This window comes from Peromyscus leucopus, chromosome 10, assembly GCF_004664715.2.
Source record: "Peromyscus leucopus breed LL Stock chromosome 10, UCI_PerLeu_2.1, whole genome shotgun sequence".
Classification (NCBI taxonomy): domain Eukaryota; kingdom Metazoa; phylum Chordata; class Mammalia; order Rodentia; family Cricetidae; genus Peromyscus; species Peromyscus leucopus.
In genome coordinates this window covers 78,882,949-78,903,316 of record NC_051071.1, presented here as the reverse complement: position 1 = coordinate 78,903,316, position 20,368 = coordinate 78,882,949, and the positions used below count along the sequence as shown (strand labels likewise).

The following is a 20,368-nucleotide window of genomic DNA, read 5'->3' as shown; positions in this document are numbered from 1 at the left end:
ATGGCTCAGTGGATACAGTGCTGGCTATGCAGGGTGACCTGAGTTCGAATCCCCAGAACTCATAAAAAGTAGGCACGGTAGTGTACTTCTGTAATCCCAATGTTCCTACAGCAAGATGCGTGGTGGGGACCTGAGAATCCACAGAGACTCGAAAGCCAGGTAGCCTGGCACGTGCCGCACAGACAGACAACAGAGACCCAGTCTCAAAGTGGGTAGAAGGCCAGGGCCGACACGTAAGGTTGTCCTCTGACCACACACACACACTACGGCATGGATTTGCCCACACCCATGCGCGCGCGCGCGCGCGCGCGCACACACACACACACACACACAAAAAAAAAAAAAAAAAAAATTAAAAATTTGAGAAACTTTTAAAATGCAAGACGACATCAGCAATACACCTACTCTATCAAAGCAAGGACATCTTCATGGGTCAGGTAGCCTCTGGAAACCTCTACTCCATACTCACAAAGCCAGGGAGGGGAGCGGAGGAAATGATGTGTGACTAGTGTTACTGAAATTGCTTTTGACTTGCAGAGCATCTGAGAGGGTCTCAGGGACTTCTAGGGGTTCACTCAGTTTCAATGAAATTAATAATGTTGATTTTTTTTAGGAATGTTTAAAAATATATAGTACATGTTATTATATTATTAATATAGTAATTATATTATCCATGTTATAATAACAACGTATTATATATATATATATATATAACATATATATATACACACATACCTTTGTTGTTACAACATGTATAATATAGAATTATAATAATTATCCATATCTATGATTATATTTCTATATGACCTATTTGGACTTTTTTGTTGTTGTTGTTGTTTTGTTTTTTGAGACAGGGTTTCTCTGTGTAGCTTTGAAGCCTTTCTTGGAACTCACTCTGTAGCCCAGGCTGGCCTCAAACTCATAGAGATCCACCTGCCTCTGCCTCCCGAGTGCTGGGATTAAAGGTATGCACCACCACCGCCTGGCCATGACCTATTTGGTTATTTTTACTACTAATTATCTATTTTATTATTATTTATTATTGCTATTATTAATTATTATTACTAATATTTTCAAAGCAGCCAGAGTTTGCACAGTGCACTATTCATATACTGTGTCTTTATTGTGTGCTCATGAGTTCAGTATCAAAACAGGATTATGAGATGGGTGAGGTGACCCAGGCCTGTAATCCCAGGACTCAGAAAGCTAAGGCAAGAGAATCACTCTATATTTGAGGCCAGCATGGGCCACAGAGGCTGGCCTCCGCTACAAAATGGTACTCTGTCTCGGAAGAAAAAGGAAAAAGGAGCCAAACCAAACGGAAGTCCCAGGTTTGGGGCCATTAATGATTCGGGTTCTGGGAATTGCTTGTCTTTCATTGTGTCTACTGAAACTCGATGAGAACATTGGTCTCTCCATAACTCATGGTGCCCTTCTTTGGCATCAGTCCCACGGGGATTCCAGTTTGTAGCACACAATTTAGTATTTCAGGCTAGCTTGAAAGTTTTTTTGAAGGTAAAGGTCCTGTCGTATTTAGTTCTGTGTCATCTCCTGTTGATGGTCAGGGGCTGGGGTATGGCTCAGTGGTAGGGCACTCATGCTGCCCTGGGTTTAATCTCTAGCACCACAGAAAGAAGGAAGAAGAGGAGGAAGAAAAGGAAAGGGGAGGGAGGGAAAAAAGAAAGGCAGGAATGAACAGATGCTGACGGAAGTTCTTGGACGGATGGAAGGTTAGGTAAAAATTCTGTCTTTGGGAGGATTTTGTTGGCTTGTTGTTGTGTGGCTTTACATGTGATCCCACCCTGGAGCTCTGTAGGACAGTGGTCACGTAGTTAGCCCTGAATGGTTTGTCCCTTTAAAGTCTGGAAATGTGGGCTGGATGTGGGAGCCCGTTCTTGGGTTCCTCGTGGCTTTACCCAGCAGGTCCGAATACAGGATGATCAGGACCACGGGCCTGAGTGCAGGTGTCTGAGATGGTCTGCACTTGGCTGTGCTGGAGGAGGAGGTCTTTTGCTCCACCCCTTGGCGTCTCTATAAAAACCCTGGGCCAGAGACAGTCGGGGCCCATTGGAATAGGTTCCAGGCCCTCTCGAGGCTATCCTTTATTTTCTATCTGTTTATCTCTGCGATATTCTCCGCAATAAATCCTTCTATCTAATATTTCCTGCTGATCGCACTCAAGAAAACTCTGGGGAACTGTGGGGGTGGTGGGTAAACGCCCCACAGAAGGAGAGACGGGTCAGAGGGTAAAGGTGTTCATTGTGCAAGTTTGATGACCCGAATTTCACCCCCAGAACAATGGAAAGGCGGGAGGCGAGAATTTCCTACCTGACTTAAATCCAGTCCAGTTGATAAGGTTAGTTATCTGTAGATGAAATTCTAAATGGTCTTATTAAATAAATAAGAAACACAGAGCCAAATACAGAGTTAAAAGTCCAGAGATCCAGCAGTAGCCAAGAGCCAAGACCACCTTATCTTACCACTCGCTGCTGTCCTTCCCCTGAGAGAGAGACCTACTTCCTATGTGTCTGTATTTTTATTGCCTTTCTGTTCTGCCTTCTCATTGGCTCTCAACCCAACCACAAGCCTTTCTTGTCACTGCCTGTCTATACAGACCTTCAAGTCTCTATGATTGGTACTTGGATTAAAGGCTTGTGTCACCATGCTGGCTGTGTCCTTGAACACACAGACTGCCTGCCATGTGATCGGGATTAAGGGCGTGTTACCACGGCCAGACTTATGCTTTAATGGCTATGACCTCTGATCCCCGGGCAACTTTATTTATTAACATACAAATAAAATCACATTTCAGCACAAATGAAATGTCACCATAGTTATCACAGGCATTAATCCTATTCATGAGGTCTCTGCTCTTGTGACAGCCGATTCAAGGCCTCACTTCCTGACCTCGTCACCTTGGGGTTGAGGATTTCAACTTAGAGATTTTGAAGAGACAGGGGCATCCAGCTCACTACACCTCTCCTGGCTCCCAGTGCCTAGCAAACATCCCTTGTCATCAATCAGGCTTGCTCTCTTGTCTTTCTTAGAGAAACCTCTCTCCGTACCTCAAACCTGTTGGTTATGATTATATCTTATATATGAGCCATGCGACGTGATCCTCACTTGCTTATTTATTTCTGCCTCCTCTCCCATTCCTGGTAATGATCAGACACACAGTGTCCCTTTCAATGAGACTTTCAGGGTGGAGGATAGAGGAGAAATGTGAAAACATTCTTTTTTTTTTTCATTTTTATTTATTTATTTATTTATTTATTTTTCTATTATCAGCTTGATAGAGTATAAATTCTTATCCTAATAGTGAAATGTTTCACTGAGGCTTGCCCAGTGATTGAGTAAAACCAAAACTTATTATAAGCCACGGTCATCCTAGGTTCCCCCCTGCCATATAGCCTCCCTGGTTCTGTGGTTTGCAGTCTGATTGTCCTTTGCTTTATATCTAGTATCCACTTATGAGTGAAAACACAAATTTCAATCAGATAAGGATAAGCAAGACAAATGGGAGGTAGCAGGGGAGACGTACGTGTTTAACGAATGTGGGCAAAGGCTTGTTTCTGTGTAGAAGTGAATAATGCTGTTTCCGGTTTGACAGCCGCAGACCCACAGCGTGCCTTTCTCACTCCCCCCCCCCCCCATTACCCCTTCTGCCCTGAGTTTTATTGTCTCTTTTCCAGAGACAATAAAGGCTAATGTCATCAGCAATATCATCAGCCATCACAGGTCCTGGTTTTTAAAATGCATTTTTTAAATTGACAATTCAAATTATATTTATTCATGGCATACAATGATGTTGTTTTTAATGTGTATACAGCATGGAATGGGTAAATGAAGCTAATTAACACATGTATCACCTCATGTACTTATTGGCGGAGGTGGGGAGGTGGGGATGGGGGAAGACTAAAACAGTTTAAAAACCACTCAGCTGTTTTCAGGTAGAGCACACCTACAGTGTGTTGGCATTAACTACAGTCGCTCTGCTGGACAATAGGTCTCTTGAATTTATTCTTATCGGATTGAAATTTGTGTTTTCACATTTCTTCTCTAACCTCCACCCTGAAAGTCCCATTGAAAGGGACACTGTGTGTCTGATCATTACCAGGAATGGGAGAGGAGACATAAATAAATAAGCAAGTGAGGATCACGTCGCATGGCTCATATATAAGATAGAATCATAACCAAACAGGTTTGAAATAATGAGGTAGGCGGTACAGGTTCCACACAGAGCGTGGTCATTGTTTCCATGGCTGAGGTTCTTATTTAGTTCCATCCTGAAATCGTTTTCTCTCACCCACTCTCTCGCTCACTGCCCACCCTCCCTACACACATGAACGTTCCCGACTTTGACTGTGAGGAACAATGGGTACCACAGTCTGAGTGCTCACGCCTCTCCCAGAGTTCTGTGTTGAAACCCTCCCTTGTTAGTTTTGTTTCCTTTGGCAGCTCCCCTTCCCTGTTTAGACTTGTTCTTCTCAACCTTGGCTGCAGCTTCTGATCCCCCTAGACCCTTCGGAAATACTGCAGCGAGTGTTTCCCGGTAGGGTTTCCATTCGGGGTAGCTATTCCAGCATAATGCCCGCTGGGTAATTTATAGACGGGGCAACAGTTGGCCAGTGAGCTGGCATTTGGAACTGCGCTGTCAGCTTTCAGTAGCTAAAACTGTGACAGTTACAGTCACAGCAGAGTGAGTTAAATGATGATACAAAGACGACGGTGGACGCCAGAGTACTTGTTTCCAATTTAAAGTCAGGAATCAAGGGGAAAACGTTAATGGCAGAATTTTTATCTTTTAGTGCAAGCGAGAGTAGGCGGAAGTAGTGAAAATTATTTAAATTACAGGAGTCTGCCTCGGGTTTGCTTAACTTAAGGGAGCAGTTTTTCAAAACAAAACCAACTGGTGTTTTGGTATTTGGTGAGTTTCGCTAATCTGCAATCCAAGGAAAGCCACACACACTCGTCGGCCAGGCTCTCAAAGCTGGTTGCATTTCATGTGGGTGAATGGGTGGCAATATGGACGCTTGAGTTGTGTCTAATTATTAAGGAGCCTTCTGCTGACCTTGAGGAGTCCCTGATAGTGCTCTTGATTTCCTTAAAAGTACTTCTGACTCCCGTCAAGTCTGACGCAGTTCCCCAGGTGCTTATTTTTATCATTTGGAAGCGACTTGCCCTGGGACAGCTGGTTCAACAACTCTACTGCCATTTCTTCCCCAAAGGTCACCGCAAGGCTGCCCCACAGTGCTCAGCAGAGAAGCCAATTGAGCGATGGCTGACCTACGTCAGGCTTGGCCTGGTCAGGGGCTCCTGGTCCCCGAGTTCAGGACAGGGTTATTATTCTTCTCCTCTCACCAGCTTTCCATGGAGTCAAGGATCTGCTGTTTGTGAATTCTGCTGACTCCACTGGCACCTTTGTAAAAACAAAACAAAAGTATACTTTTCTTGGTATCTAAGATGTTATTTCCCACTATTAAATAAGCAAACTTTCAAACATCTTTGAGGCGTCTTTTGGGAGTATTTGCTCGATGATGGTGTTTCTGGAAGCAGCTGGTAATGTGAGTTCATGAAAACCTTGATCAGATAATTCCAATGCTGGCGCTCGATTTGAAGAAATTAATAGGGTTGGGGAGGCGGCTCCGTGGGTAAAGGCACTTGCCTCATCAGCCTGCCAGAGTTCGATTCTGGAAGCTATGTAAGGGTGGGTGGAGAGAAATGACTTCACAGAGTTGTCCTCTGACCTCCACGTGTTTACTGTGACACATGCCCTGTACAACCTCCCCCCTCCCAACCATGCACAAATGCTCCCAGTAATACTTAATTTAAAAGTAATTAATCAATAACTTAGACAAAGATATTCCAGAACATTCTATGCAGGACAGAAATGAGTACACATCCAAAAGAGAATGACTAGGGTGAGTTGATTGGTCACTGTATAACAGATAAGTACACAGACAAATATTGCTTCTAAAACCAAATGAGGGTAGTTTATAATGTTTTTCAAAATGCCCATATAGATTTTTAAAGTATCAGGAGGGGCTGGAAAGATGCTTCAGAGTTAGGAGTAACGGCTGCTCTTCCAGGACCGGGGTTCAGTTCCCAGCACCCACATGGCAGCTCACAGCCACCCGTAACTCAAGTTCCAGGGGATCCAACACATTCTTCTGGCTCCGTGGGCCCCAGTCACTCTCATGGTGCATATGCATACATGCAGGCAAAGCACGTGTACGCATAAAATAAAAACAATTTTTAAAAAAGACATTATTAGTATTTTTTAAGTAGAAATGCTAATAGTGGGAGAGTGGATTATAAGGGTGTTACATTTTTTTCCCTGTCACTTGTTTTTTTTCTTATTAATCTGTATGTGTGCATGGTGTGCATGAGTATGCGTGTGCCTATTAATCTGTATGTGTGCATGAGCATGCGTGTGCCTATTAATCTGTATGTGTGCATGAGCATGCGTGTGCCTATTAATCTGTATGTGTGCATGAGCATGCGTGTGCCTATTAATCTGTATGTGTGCATGGTGTGCGTGAGCATGCGTGTGCCGTGAGGTGCACATGTCACTCTTGTGTAGCTCTGTGCATGGGTTCCAGGGATGGAGCTCAGATCATCGGGCCTGGGCACTAAGCATTTCTACTCCCTAAGCTAGCTTCTTGGTCCTGGCTATGTAGCCAAGGCTGGTCTTGAACTCCTGATCTTCCTGCCTCTGCCTCCCAAGCGCTGAGACGTAGGTATGGGCCACCATGACGGATGACTTCCTGTTACTTTTTTTTAATCAAAATTTGAGTATAAAGACTTTGCATGTGGAAACTTTTTTATTGTCCAGATTTCCTATGGCAGCAGGGTGCCCTGGGCAAAGAGAGAACGAAGCATCGTCTTCCCGATTTCAGGGGATAGCCAATGGGAGCCTCATGTGGGGGCTGAGGGTGGCAGGGCCCCCCCCCCCCCCCCGCACATCTGTAGCTTGTTGTTGTTGTTGTTGTTTATATTCGATGTGTCAAATGTCTCTTGTAAATCTGATATGACTGACACACTTCTGTGCACGGATCGTCTTATCTTAGGCAAGAGTGAGTCTTGCTTACAATTCTGCGTGACATTTGTGTCCTTCAACTAAGCCTTGTCCTGCGAACACGGCTTCTTCTTGTCGGGCCCAGGAAGGATTTCACTCTGTACCTTTTGGCTGATGCACAGAACAGTGTGTTCTGCCTTCATTGTTAGTTTGGCTTTTGTTCCTAACTCGCCACATAACAAGGGATCCCTTCCAATATTTCTTGTAGTGATAGTCCACAGTCCTGGGCTTTGAAAAATCTATCCCATTCCACCTGGCTAAAATTAATAAGCACTGTCTAGCAATCCAGATAAAAACCATTTGTGAGACTGATTTAGGACCTCATGCTGGTTTTTAGTTTAGTCTGACAAGACAGCTCGGCTAATTGAAAGTTTTATCTGGGGCTGTCACTGCCAGAGCGGAGCCCTCAGTGATGGGCAGCAGTTGTCCACATGTATGACTTTATGTTTAGAACGGCCCAGGGCAGCCGTGATACTGGTTCCTTGTGTCTGGCAGAATGAGTGACTTCCTCTGTTAGGCTTTCTCTGGTCTTAGGGTTGTTATTTGTTCGTTTGTCAACACGGCTTTTGCAGAGCAAGCTCTTGGCCTTGCACCGCCAACGTCTTGTGTGTCTGGTACAGAACTAGAAGGTTCGGCCATGGGGACACACAACTGGCCCATCCTGTGGGACAGGGTTGCCTTGCTTTCTCTGGATACGTTAGCATAGTGGGGCTGAGCAGCATGGAGGCTCTGAGCTTCAGTTCTTCTTCTCTTAGGTCCCGACACGCCTGTGGATGGAGCTCAGCTCGGCATGACCTCCCACAGCCACCATACTTCCCTTTCCTCAAGAACTCAGCCTGACTGCCAGGGAAACCTGGAGTCCAGTGTGTTATGCTTTCTCTGTTGTTTTTTATGGTTCCCTCTAGGGTAGGGTTGCTAGATACAAAACAAGAGGCCTAGTCTAGTTTACAATCCAGATAAACAGCAAAATAATTATTTCAGTATATATGTGTGTGATGTTACCATTCACTTCCAGGTATCAGTTATTGCTGCCTGGCCATATCTCTCAAGCACACATTATTATTATTATTATTGTTATTATTATTATTATTATTATTATTATTATTATTATTGTAAATATTTCAGTACAAGTTGCAGGTATCACAACACTTTGTCCCTAGATCCTTCAATATGCCTCTGTTAAGACTAACTTACTTTCCGGGCTGGAGAGATGGCTCAGTGGTTAAGAGCACTGGCTGCTCTTCCAGAGGTCCTAGGTTTGATTCCTAGCATCCACATGGTGGCTCACAGCCATCTGTAGCTCCAGTCCCGCTGAATCCAGTGTCCCTTCTTGGGTACCAGGCCTGCATGTAGTATAACAGGCGTACATGTAGGCAAAACACCAATACAAATACAATTTTTAAAAATAAAAAATATTTAAAAGATTAAATTATTTTCTATTCAGCTCATGTAATATCTGGGACATAATTATACTTGAAAAAATTGTCTCCATGAAATTCAACTGCATTCGCTCAATCTGGTCATTCCACCAGATTGTGAGGTAGGCAAACGCAGGCTTTGCCACATTGCAGCCCAGGGCTTGTCCAGGCTTGATTTAACGTGCTGGCTTTGTAACTTGGGGACATCTGTGCTGCTACTGTCTCCTTGTCTACAAACTGTAGTTTCTTTTCGTTTCTCTTTTTGGTGCTTGACTCTGGCACAAACTGGAAAGCTGGAAGTTCTTATCTTGCAGGACTGACTTACATGAAGTCTCAGAAGCAATGCGTCCCCTCACACGGTCCCCAACTCTGGCAGGGACACAGTAGTAGGCAGCTGGCAGTGGTGGCGACGGTGACTGTCCTGTGAGCTGGCCTCAGGAAAGGATAAAAATAAAGCTGAAACTCTTTTAGAAATGTTGGCAGCTGCATTTACCACTTCCCTCTGCCCTCTCATCCTCCCTTGGTGTCTCTCTGTCTTTCTCGCTTTCTTTCACACACATACATACATACTCACACACACAGATCATACATACATACATACATACATACCACACACACGCATACACACAGATACATACATACATAGACAGATAGACAGGCAGACACACACATGGACACACACATATACATACATACATAGACAGGCAGGCAGGCAGACACACACATGGACACACACATATACATACATACATAGACAGGCAGGCACACACACACACACACACACACACACACACACACACACACACACACACACACACACACAGGCCCAGGGTCTCTTCTGGGATTTACAGAGGGCTCCTCAAGGAAAACACACGTCAACAGTGCAGGAAAGGGGGAAGATCTGAATGCAGTGGACGGAGACAGGACAGTGTGTTTGGATGGCTTCGGTTCTTCTCTGTTCTAGCCAGGACAGAGAAGTGCTCTGGGGTCAGGCTGACCATGGGGAGAATCAGAGTCTGCTGCCAACTGTGACCCAGGCAAGCTGCCAAGGACTGTTTCAGTAGTTAACTGTGAGTGGTCAGTGTGTAAGGAGACAAGGCTTCTAAAGGTTTATTTTTATCTATACGTCAGAGAGACATGTTTATAGATGCCCAAGCACTGGCTTCCACCCCTTTCTGGAAGGAGCTCTGCCCCTTTCTTCCTGGAAACTCCCCGCTTCCCTTTGTACCTTGGGGTGCCTGAGCTGCATGGAACCAAGCAAGATAAGCCCGGCCGCTTGCTCATCTGTTCGCCTCTCACTCGTGGCGTCGCCGAGGGTTTGTACTTTGCAGACGAACTCCTTTAAAAGATAAATGAGACCCTGGATCCTTTCTCCCTCGCGTTCTCCGCATGCCTTGGTGCTGGGCCGTAGCTGGTGAGGCCCTCTGCTCCCTGGCTGATCCTGCCACTCTTAAGCACCCCACTTTCCCCTACACCACATTCTCTAGCCTTGCCCACTCCTCCCAGGAAAGCAAACTCTTGGCCTGACCCTCGAGACTCCGCAAACATCACTGTTAGCCTTTGCTGTTTGCACTCGTCCTTCCCGTCCTTACAGAAATGCTTTCAAGTAGCCTGTCCTGACCCAAGTCAGATTTGTGTTCTCCACCACCACCTCCCCTTCCCCCGCCAAGCCACCCTTGCTGGGAATTGAACTTAAGGCCTTCCACGGGCTAAGTGAGGGAAAGGTTACCATTGGGCTATATCCCCAGCCCCAGATTTATATGGGTGTTTTGTTTTGAAGGTTTATGTGGTTTCATGTTTATGAGTGTTTTGCCTGCATATGTATGTGTACCGTGTGTGCATGCCTGGTGATTTCCTGGAGGCCTGAAGATTTCCTGGAACTGGCGTTACAGACAATTGTGAGCTTTCATGTGGGTGCTGGGAACTGAACCTGGGTCCTTTTGGAGCAACAAGTGCGCTTAACCACTGAGCCATGTTTCCAGCTCCTCCTCCTCTTTTTATTGAACCCCCTTGACCATTGTGCTACACTGCCTGTTTTGAACTGACACCTGAAAAAGGTGCATTTCTGTACTGTTTATGTTTTGTTTTGCTTTTCTCTTTGAGATAGGGTCACACTCTGTAGCCCAGGACAGCCTCAAACTTGTGGCCATCTTCCTGTCTCACCCACCCCAGCCCTTGTTTGCATAACATACAGATGCATGTCCCTTCCTGTGGAAGACCAGCTCCCACTTTTTCCTCCCAGGGTACTCTTGAGAAGAGAGGGATAAAAGATTTAGATAGAAATATAGAGGGGAGAGAGACAGACAAAAACACAGGATAACCTCAGGAGGGCCTGGATCCTTATCCATTGGCCCCTCCTGTTGCTTCTAACCGGCTATTTATAGAAATGCCAAGGGGTGGTGCAAAAGATCTCCCCCAAGCACAGCCAAGTGCAGCCCCTTCCAAACACCTGGTGACCACACACGTGGTCAAGCCATCCTCTAATGCAGCTCTGCTGGGTAAAGCAAGCTCGGATCTCACTAGGAAACCTTTGTGGGCCTCCACACCTTCCTGTATTTGGTTTTTATAAGATTAACTACTTTATTTTTATTTTGTGTGTGGGATGTGTGTGCCTGTCTGTGCACTGGTGCATGTGTGTGCATGCGTGTGCACGCGTGTGTGTGTGTGTGTGTGTGTGTGTGTGTGTGTGTGTGTGTGTGTGCACATATGCCCACCTGTAGAAGCTGCAGTAGGATGAAGACACTACCAGGTGTCCTGCTTTTCACTCTCTGCTTTATTCGCGAGAGAAGACAGGGTCTCTCACTGAGCCTGACAGTCACTATTGCATGTAGGCCGGCTGGCCACCCACCTCCGGGATCAGATTGTCAGTGCTGGGGTGACAGGCATGTGCACCAGCCACGCCTGGTTTTTTTGTTTTTTTTCCCCCCATTGTGGGAAGTGAGGATTGGAAGTCAGGTCCTCAGGCTTGCACAACAAGCCCACTTAGTCACTGAACTGTCTCAGCAGACTCCCTTCCTCTAGTCTTGGAAAAAAATGATGAGTCTGGTGCTGCATTGCCGAGGTCAGCTGACCCCTGCACAGGAGCGGCCATTCCAGCCCCCACTGGGCCCTGTGCAGAAAAGAAAGCCTGCCTGACCTTTACACTGGGTTTACCTTGTAGCCTTTGACTTGAACTTGTTCCTCTGACCTTGAGCAAACATTTAGTAGATTCAACTTTTTCACTAAACAAGTAGAGAGGAGAATCCAGATGGTAGGGATTAAAAACAGTTCGGGCTGCTCTCGAGGGTCACGGCTAGTGGCTGGCTGTGTCACACCTGGGGTTGTCTCTGTTATCTGCTTCCCCCAAGGTCTTTCTGTGCCTCGACAAAGGATCACGCCCCAACTTCTCTTCCCATGTCTAAGGCAAAGTCAGCGGAAGCTAGTCTAAAAGTTTTTTAGTATTATATCGATCCACCATTCCTGCAGGAAGTGTGTTGTCCTCCGGGTCATAGGAAGTGTAAAAGCACAAAACAAACCTACTATTTTTTGGTGAACAGGATGCTCCATTTTGAGAAGCCAGCCACCAACCCTGTTGGTTGCATACTGAAGAGCTGAGTTTTTATTTTTGGGTGCTGGTTCCTAATGACTTCCATTAGTAGATGTTCCCTATGCTGACCATCCTTAAGTGATACTTAGGAGTTCAATGGAAAATATAGATTTCTCCCAGTACAGGTTTCCTTGGGGAGTTTGTAGAGAAGAAAAATTATTACCGAGCCTTTTTCTAGAAAGTTTTGGACAAGAAAAAAGCGATTCTTCTCAAAGCTGACTTTTTTAACATCCACGGGTCTTGGAAATTCTCTGGAAGATGAAGTATTTATTATTTACAGGCTCTCCATTCTCATAAATTAGTTTTAAGTAGCTTAAATTCCTGGTACCGTTTTTAGGTGTCTTATCCATGCTTTCTGGTAGAAATATGAATTTGGGATGTGAGGGATATTAGCTCATGACACCTTGGTAAAAGTAGGAAGTAATGGAAGGATTGTGGGGGGAAAGAGATTGTCTAAAACAGTCTCTAACCTCAGTTTGAGTTTGAGCCAGAGGCAGCCATCTCTACTTTATGGATTTGTGGGGGATTGACTAGAAGATGCATGCAGAAGCTCCTGATGATGGAGTTACTGGGTGGATGTGGTTCCATGTCAACGGCGGCATCAAAGCTGGTGCTGACCTGCCTGTCTGATTCTTGCTCTGAGGCCAGCTGGGAGTGTAGTGTGCTTTTCAGTGACTTCTAAAACTTGGTGCTATCAGTGGATCTTCAAAATACTGAAACCACACGGTGCTCCCCTCCATGAACCCTGTCTGCCATATCTTTCTGTTAGAGCAAATAATTACCGAAGACCTATGACTTAATAGGGCAGTGGGTCCTGGTAGTGTAAGAGATGGCCCTGTTCTCAAGAGACTGCAAGTGGGTGCCGAAGAATTAATGAAAATAAGCAATTGAGGAAGCCAGAGCATGACAGGCACCTAGGATCTGCTTCTGCTAACAAGCATGGAGTCCTAATTTGGCCCATGAGATAACTCAAAGCATGATGAAAGCCTGGCCACTCTGCCCTCCTTTTGTGCTTGCTTTTAGTCTGCACAGGACAGACATGATCATCCCTGAGGAGTGTCTATCTGTCCTACCTAGCTCAAACCCCTCAAGGCTCACCTACCCGAAGATGAGAGCCATTGTGTATGATGGAGTGGTTATGTCTCAGATTGGATCATTCGGTAGAAACCAGTTGGTACTACAATTAATTTATCAACGTGTCGAAGCCCCGGGCAGGGTCAGGTCTGAGACAAAGATGGGCAGAACCATGCTAATTCCCCCTCTGTTTAAACTTAAGGTTCACCAGGCGTGATGGTGCGTGTCTGTAGTCACCCAGGAGGCTGAGCCAAGAGGATAGCCTCAAAGGGCCAGCCAGGGCTACATAATGAATTTCAGGCCAGCCTAGACTTCAGAGGGAAACCCTGCCTTAAAGCTAAGCTAAACCCCACACTTCTAAAGCTCTGTCAAGACCCCAAAGATGAACTCGGAGTCATAGGATTCCTTTATGTGTTCTTCTCAACACGTCGATAACGCTCTCTCTGCTTTTTACGGTCACTCTTCTCTTTAATTCATGGATTGGCACAGGTTGCCACCACGAGCTTCTTGTGGTTTCTGGGACCTGGACTTTGGGGTTTCTGGCCCCAAACCCCAGTTACAGGGTAGGGGAGGCCCCTCTTCCTGCCCCGGGTTCAGAAGCAGTGGCCTTTTTGTAAACCAGTTTTGTTCTTGTTTTTCTCCCCAGAATATGGTGTTGAGAAACGGTACCGAGGTCTTTGACTCCTGGGAGAAGCCCCCTCTACCTGTCTACAGCCAGTTCTATTTCTTCAATGTCACCAATCCAGAGGAGATCCTCCGAGGAGAAATCCCCATAGTAGAAGAAGTGGGGCCGTACACCTACAGGTGAGTCCCTCCTCCACTGTGAGCCTGCGGGGACACTCGGGGCTGTGCCAGTACAGCCCGCTAGGACACGAGCTGGTGGAGACACAGCTTTGGTTCTCTTCTGTGTGTGGCATTGCTGGTGTCTGGGTGTCTGGGGAGATTCCTCCACAGAGCTCTGTGGGCAGGGCTGAGTCCCCGTATGTCCTGTTCAGGAATGCTGCCCTGTCCTGTCGTCCACCAGCCGCTCTCCACCTCTGGCCTTTTAGGGCTCCCTCCAATTTCCTTCCACATGCACTTAGTTTTAAATCAGTTTCTAGAATTTACTGTTAATCTGAGATTTTTTCCCCCTGAGACAGGGTTTCTCTATGTAACTTTGTGCCTTTTCTGGAACTCACTCTGTAGCCCAGGCTGGCCTTGAACTCACAGAAATCCACCTACCTCTGCCTCCCAAGTGCTGGGATTGAAGGCGTGCACCACCACCGCCCAGCTCTGAGATTTTTTTTTAAATGTTTCTCACTCATTCAGGTTTTTTTTTTTCTTTCTTTCTAATAAGACAAGATTTCCTGTAGCTCAGGATGGCTTTGAATTCACTGTGTCTCAAAGGATGGCTTTAAACTTCTTGGTCCTCCTGACTCCTAAACACGGATTGTAGCCTTTATTTCTTTCATGTTGGATATGAACCCAGGACTTCTTGCACGCGTATCCCAACCTTTCTTTGAGACAGAGTTTTACCATCTGGAAATTCATTCTGTAGCCTCGGCTGGCCTTGAACTTGAACTTGTGGTAATCCTCCTGTTTCAGCCTTCGAAGTGCTAGGATTTCAGACTTATTCCACCACACCCAGTTCATCCATTTCTTTCTAAGCCCTATGTGTAAGAAATAACAGGTAGTAACTGGTTTTGTGGCAGTGACTGCCAGTTTCAAAGGCTAAGAAGATTGAAGAACGGTATTGATCATTTTTTATTACATCTATGTGTGCGCGTGCGCTCTCAGTCGGTGACTTACGTGTAGAGGTCAAAGGTCAACTTACAAGCGTCAGTTTTCTCCTTCTACCGTGTGGGTCCCAAGGACGAAACTCAAGTCCTCAGGCTTGGCAGCAGGCACCTTCACCTGCCAAGCCATTTCCCCAGCCCCGGATCTTATGTTTTCAAAGCTGAGCAGATGGAAGGGATAACTTGGGTCTTCCAGTCGTGGTAACTGTGTGTTGCAGTAGGTCACAGCAGCTCCTTCTTCCCCTTCAGGAAGCTTGCCAGGAAAGATGTTCTTTGCCAAGATTTAAAAAAAAAGACATTAATAGAGGAAGCAGACTGTCAGGTCTTTCCTCAGGACAGCAGCTGGTTGAAATGTCTCACTGGCCTGTTGTAATCAATTGCCCAGTGAATGAATGAATGAATGGTTGCTGGTTGATTCCTCTGTTATGAATCAGTATTAGTCCAGATGCTGGGAATTCAAAGATCAAACACTTGTACCTGCCTTGGGGAACACTCTCTGTCTCAAATCAGATGCTGACTTGAGTCAAATCACAACTTTGCAACTTTCTGTCTGGGTTTCCTTCTCTGTAAGGGGATCAAAATAAGCCCCCCATGTGGGGTTGTTATAAGAATTAAATGAAGCCGGGCGGTGGTGGCGCACGCCTTTAATCCCAGCACTCGGGAGGCAGAGCCAGGCGGATCTCTGTGAGTTCGAGGCCAGCCTGGGCTACCAAGTGAGTCCCAGGAAAGGCGCAAAGCTACACAGAGAAACCCTGTCTCGAAAAACCAAAAAAAAAAAAAAAAAAAAAAAAGAATTAAATGAGTTGATGAACCAGTATTTATAAAATGTTCAGACTGTCCCTGCACACAATAGTGATATCTAAGTACTTGCTATAATCACTAATTAGTGGACTTACTGTTTTAGTCTATATAAATCCACCTCCATAATTATACCAACAAACCGTGCTGTGTGAAGGAATTTTAGGAGAACCCTTAGGCCCTTGTGGTTTATGCATGTGTGTGTTCATTTGGAGACGGGGTCTCACTGTGTCTGTCAGTGCAAGCCTGTAACTGTAGTTGGTGGTTTTTGCTCTTTGGCACTTTTGCTCATTTTGGGGTTCCACTACCCAGCTCCCAAATAAATCTGGGGAGTCTTATTGGTTATGATAAAAGATAAATTAGATATGAGACCTTAGACTCACAAATAAAGGATAGATAGAATATTTTCTTTAATTTTGCCAAATACAAATAGAGTAGATATTGTAACTGTAATTCTTGCTTGATAAATGTTCTATTATATGTAATTTTACTATGTTAAAGACAGAACCGTCCTTTTTTGATTAGACAGAGAAAGGGAAATGCTGTGGGATGTCTGTCTGTATGTTGTGAATATGTGTTGCTGTGATTGGTTAATAAAGAAGATGCTCTGGCCTATGGCGAGTCAGGTTATAGCCAGGCAGGAAATCCAAAAGAGTGAGATAGGAAGAAGAAAGGCAGAGGCAGAGAGAGCCGAGAGCCACTGCCAGGAGAAGCAAGATGTGAAAGTATGGATAAGCCGCGGCCATGTGGCAACTTATAGATAAATAGAAATGGGTTAAGTTATAGGAGCTAACTAGCGAGAAGCTAGAGCCATAGGCCATCCGGTTCATAGTTAATAAAAGCCTCTGTGTGTTTTTGAGTCTCAGCAGCTGCAGGACCAGGCGGGGCAGAGAAACCTTCCGACTACGTTCATAGCTTGGCTTATTTCTAGCCAACTTTTGTTAACTTAAATTATCTCATCTATCTTTTGGCTCTGGGCTCTTACCTTTCGCTATTTCTGTATTCCTTTCTTTACTTCTTATTCCATGACTGGCTGTGTAGCTGGGTGGCTGGCCCCTTGAATCCTCTTAGATCTTTTTTCTCTCTTTCTCCTTCTATTTATTCTCTCTGCCTGCCAGCCCCGCCTGGCCTTTCTCCTGCCTCACTATTGGACGTTCAGCTCTTTATTAGACCCATCAGGTGTTTTAGACAGGCAAAGCAACACAGCTTCACAGAATTAAACAAATGTAACATGAAAGAATGTGACACATCTTTGCATCATTAAACAAATATTCCACAGCATAAACAAATGTATGGCATCTTAATATTCTACAACACGTAACCTCAGTTACTAGAGGGGCCCAGGCAAGAGGATCACAAGTTCAATGTCTATCTAAGTTAGCCTGGGCAATTTAGAGACAACCTTGTCTCAAAACAAAAAGTAAAAAAAAAAGAAAAGAAAAGAAAAAAGAAAAGCTTTAGGATATGACTTAGTATAAAGCCTTGCCTAGCATGTACTAGGCCCTTGGTTTTGTCCTCAGTGCCAATAAATAAATAAATAAATAAATACACACACAGAGGGACTTACTGTGTAGCCCAGGCTGGCCGTGAGTATGGAATCACCCCATTTCATCTTCCAGAGTGTGGTATTGGAGTCGTAAGCCACTGTATTGGCAAAGGAAATTAGAGAATGATCTTTTTGAGTGTGTGTGCACATATGCTTGAGTGTGCATGCGCATGTGAAATACTGGGGCTTAAACCCAGGGCCTTGCACATGTTAGGCAGTCCTCCAGCTCCCATCTCCACCCTGAGCTCTCTGGTGTTTTTTGATTTTTTTGAGACAGGGTTCTCTGTGTAGCTTTGTGCCTTTCCTGGATCTCACTCTGTAGACCAGGCTGGCATCGAACTCACAGAGATCCGCCTGCCTCTGCCTCCCGAGTGCTGGGATTAAAGGCGTGTGCTCTCTGTTGTTTTAACTAAGTCTTTTAGGATTAGAGGGAGAAGGAGACACCGCCTCCTTATAGGAATTAGCCTCCCTTGAGAACTAGAGAATCTCAACACATCAGTTCTCACCACATCTCCTGGCCTGTTCTTACGGCCATTCTTCTCATTCCTCAGAGAAAAAGACTTCCATCCTGTGCCAGCTGCTGTGATGGTGCTGCATGCTGTAATCCCAGCTACCCAGAAGCCAGAGGTTAGAAGATTGCTTCAATTTATGAGTTCAAGACCAGCCTGGGCAACATAGCAAATATTATCCTAATAACTTCTATATTATTATTATTATTATTATTATTATTATTATTATTATTATTAACAACAATGCACACACTAACAGAGCACATTCCTGAAGAAGCAGATAACATGACTAGTCATAGCTAGCCATAGCTGCCTTTAATCCCAGCACTTGGGACGCTAAAGCAGAGAGAGTATGGCAGGTCAGGACTAGTGTGGGCTATATCATGAATTCTAGGCCAGCCTGAGCTACACTGAGACCCTGTCTCATAAAAGCAAAACAAAAAACAAAACAAAACAAAAAAACAACCAAAAAAAACCCCAAACCAAAAAGCACGCTCATGATGGAGTTTGAGAGTATCAATACCTCTCCAGTGGGTGTTCGCTCATCCTCATCCTCCCCAACACCATCCCCTCTCCCTCTCTCCTCCCTCCCTCCCTCTCTGCCTTCTTTTATCTTTTTAAATAGTAAGTCCAGTCAGAGTCCCAGGGCTCAGGATTCTTCTATCACTCCAGGAGTTGAGAACAGCCTGGGTTAGAAGAGACCCTCCCAACCACATCCCCAAAGAAGGAAGGAAGGAAAGAACAAAGCTTCAGAAAACAAGTGGGGTTCGGTGACACACCCCTATAACACCTACACACTCTGACACAGGAGTATCATGAATTAGAGGCCAGCCTGGGCTATATAGAAAACCTAATCTAAAAAAATAAAATAAGCTGGGCAGTGGTGGCGCATGTCTTTAATCCCAGCACTCGGGAGGCAGAGGCAAGCGGATCTCTGTGAGTTCAAGGCCAGCCTGGGCTACAGAGCGAGATCCAGAACAGGCATCAAAACTACACGGAGAAACCCTGTCTCGAAAAACCAAAACCAAAACAAAACAAAAAAACAAACAAATAAATAAATAAAACAACGAAGCCAACTATCAAACAAAAACACACAAAGTACCAAAGCCATAGATTCTAATCATAACTCAAAAGAAAACCCAGCCTTCTGCTAAAATGTCTGCAGCCCCTGTGTGTGTTGGACAGATTCGCTTTTTAGATGTGGTCACGTGACTAACTCCCACAGGTGAAACTGTCACAGCCCCCAGATCCCAGTTTTACGATGGTCTTAACTGATTGCTCTTGGGGAAAGTTCAGAAACACCTTACAGAAAGTGGATCTCTCTCTCTCTCTTTCTCTCTCTCTCTCTCTCTCTCTCTCTCTCTCTCCCCCCCCTCTGGGTTGCCTTTCTTCCCTCCTCAGGCAACTCTTGCCCGCTTCCCATTTCTCCCTTCCTGGTGTAGTTTGCCCTCTCCAGCCATGGCTTCTGCATTTATCCACAGGGTTAACTAACTGCAAATTGGAAATCCCTGGGGGAGAGCTCAGTCCTTGCTGACATGTGCTGTGTGGTTGGGCACTCAGTCATTGCTTCTGTGTTAAACACACGCCGACCTCCTTGCCATTGTTCCTGAAGAGTTGAACACATGACAGCTGCCCACACAGCATGTACAGGGTACTAGGGTGCACTAATCTGGAGACCATTGTGTAGCTAGAGTTTTCCTGCCTTGCCCACAGTCAGGACAAATCTCTGTCACCCGCCAGTCCCACAGCCGCTCAGACCCAACCAAGTAAACACAGAGACTTATATTGCTTACAAACTGTATGGCCGTGGCAGCTTCTTGCTAACTGTTCTTATAGCTTAAATTAACCCATTTCCATACATCTATACCTTGCCACGTGGCTGGTGGCTTACCGGTATCTTCACATGCTGCTGGTCATGGCTGCGGCTGCAGTGTCTCTCCGCGTCAGCCTTCCACTTCCCAGAATTCTCCTCTCTCCTTGTCCCACCTACTTCCTGCCTGGCCACTGGCCAACCAGTGTTTTATTTATTGACCAATCAGAGCAATTTGACATATAGACCGTCCCACAGCACCATTGGAAGTTGGGTGCATAGCTCAGCACTGGAGTGCTTGCCTATCGTATTAAAAACATTGAGTTTGATCCCCAGTGTGGCAGATGACAAACAAAAAGAGCATGCAGGGAGATGTGTGGATGTTATATGCCAACACTGTACCCTTTTATTTAAAGGATTTGAACATCCAGATTTGGGGAGTATGGAGGCTAGAAGCAGGAAACACCCCCCTGTGGGTCCTGAATGGGTTTCCTGTATACTCCTGGGTATTTATCTTCTGAATTAAAATTTTGGTATGAGCTGAGCCTGATGACACAGGTCTGTGATTACAGCTACTCCACAGATCCAGGCAGGGGTGTTGCAAATTTGAGGGCTCCCTGAACTACAGAATGAGTTCAAGGCCAGCCTCGACAAGTTAGTGAGATCCTGTCTCAAAATAAAAAGCCAAAGCTGTTGAGGATACAGCTCCCGTGGGGCAGCACTTTGCCCGCCATGCTCAAGACACTGCCAACAAGGAGTTAATGTGAGGAAGAG

General features: G+C 45.5%; 1 protein-coding gene across 1 annotated transcript in view; it reads left to right on the top strand.

Moving 5' to 3' along the window:
- Scarb2 (scavenger receptor class B member 2) overlaps window positions 1–20,368 on the top strand; it is a 62,516-nt gene that overhangs the window by 8,224 nt on the left and 33,924 nt on the right. Inside the window, exon 2 of the mRNA XM_028881925.2 lies at window positions 13,803–13,960. Coding sequence (XP_028737758.1) covers window positions 13,803–13,960 — 158 coding nt within the window. The remainder of the gene's footprint in view (window positions 1–13,802; window positions 13,961–20,368) is intronic.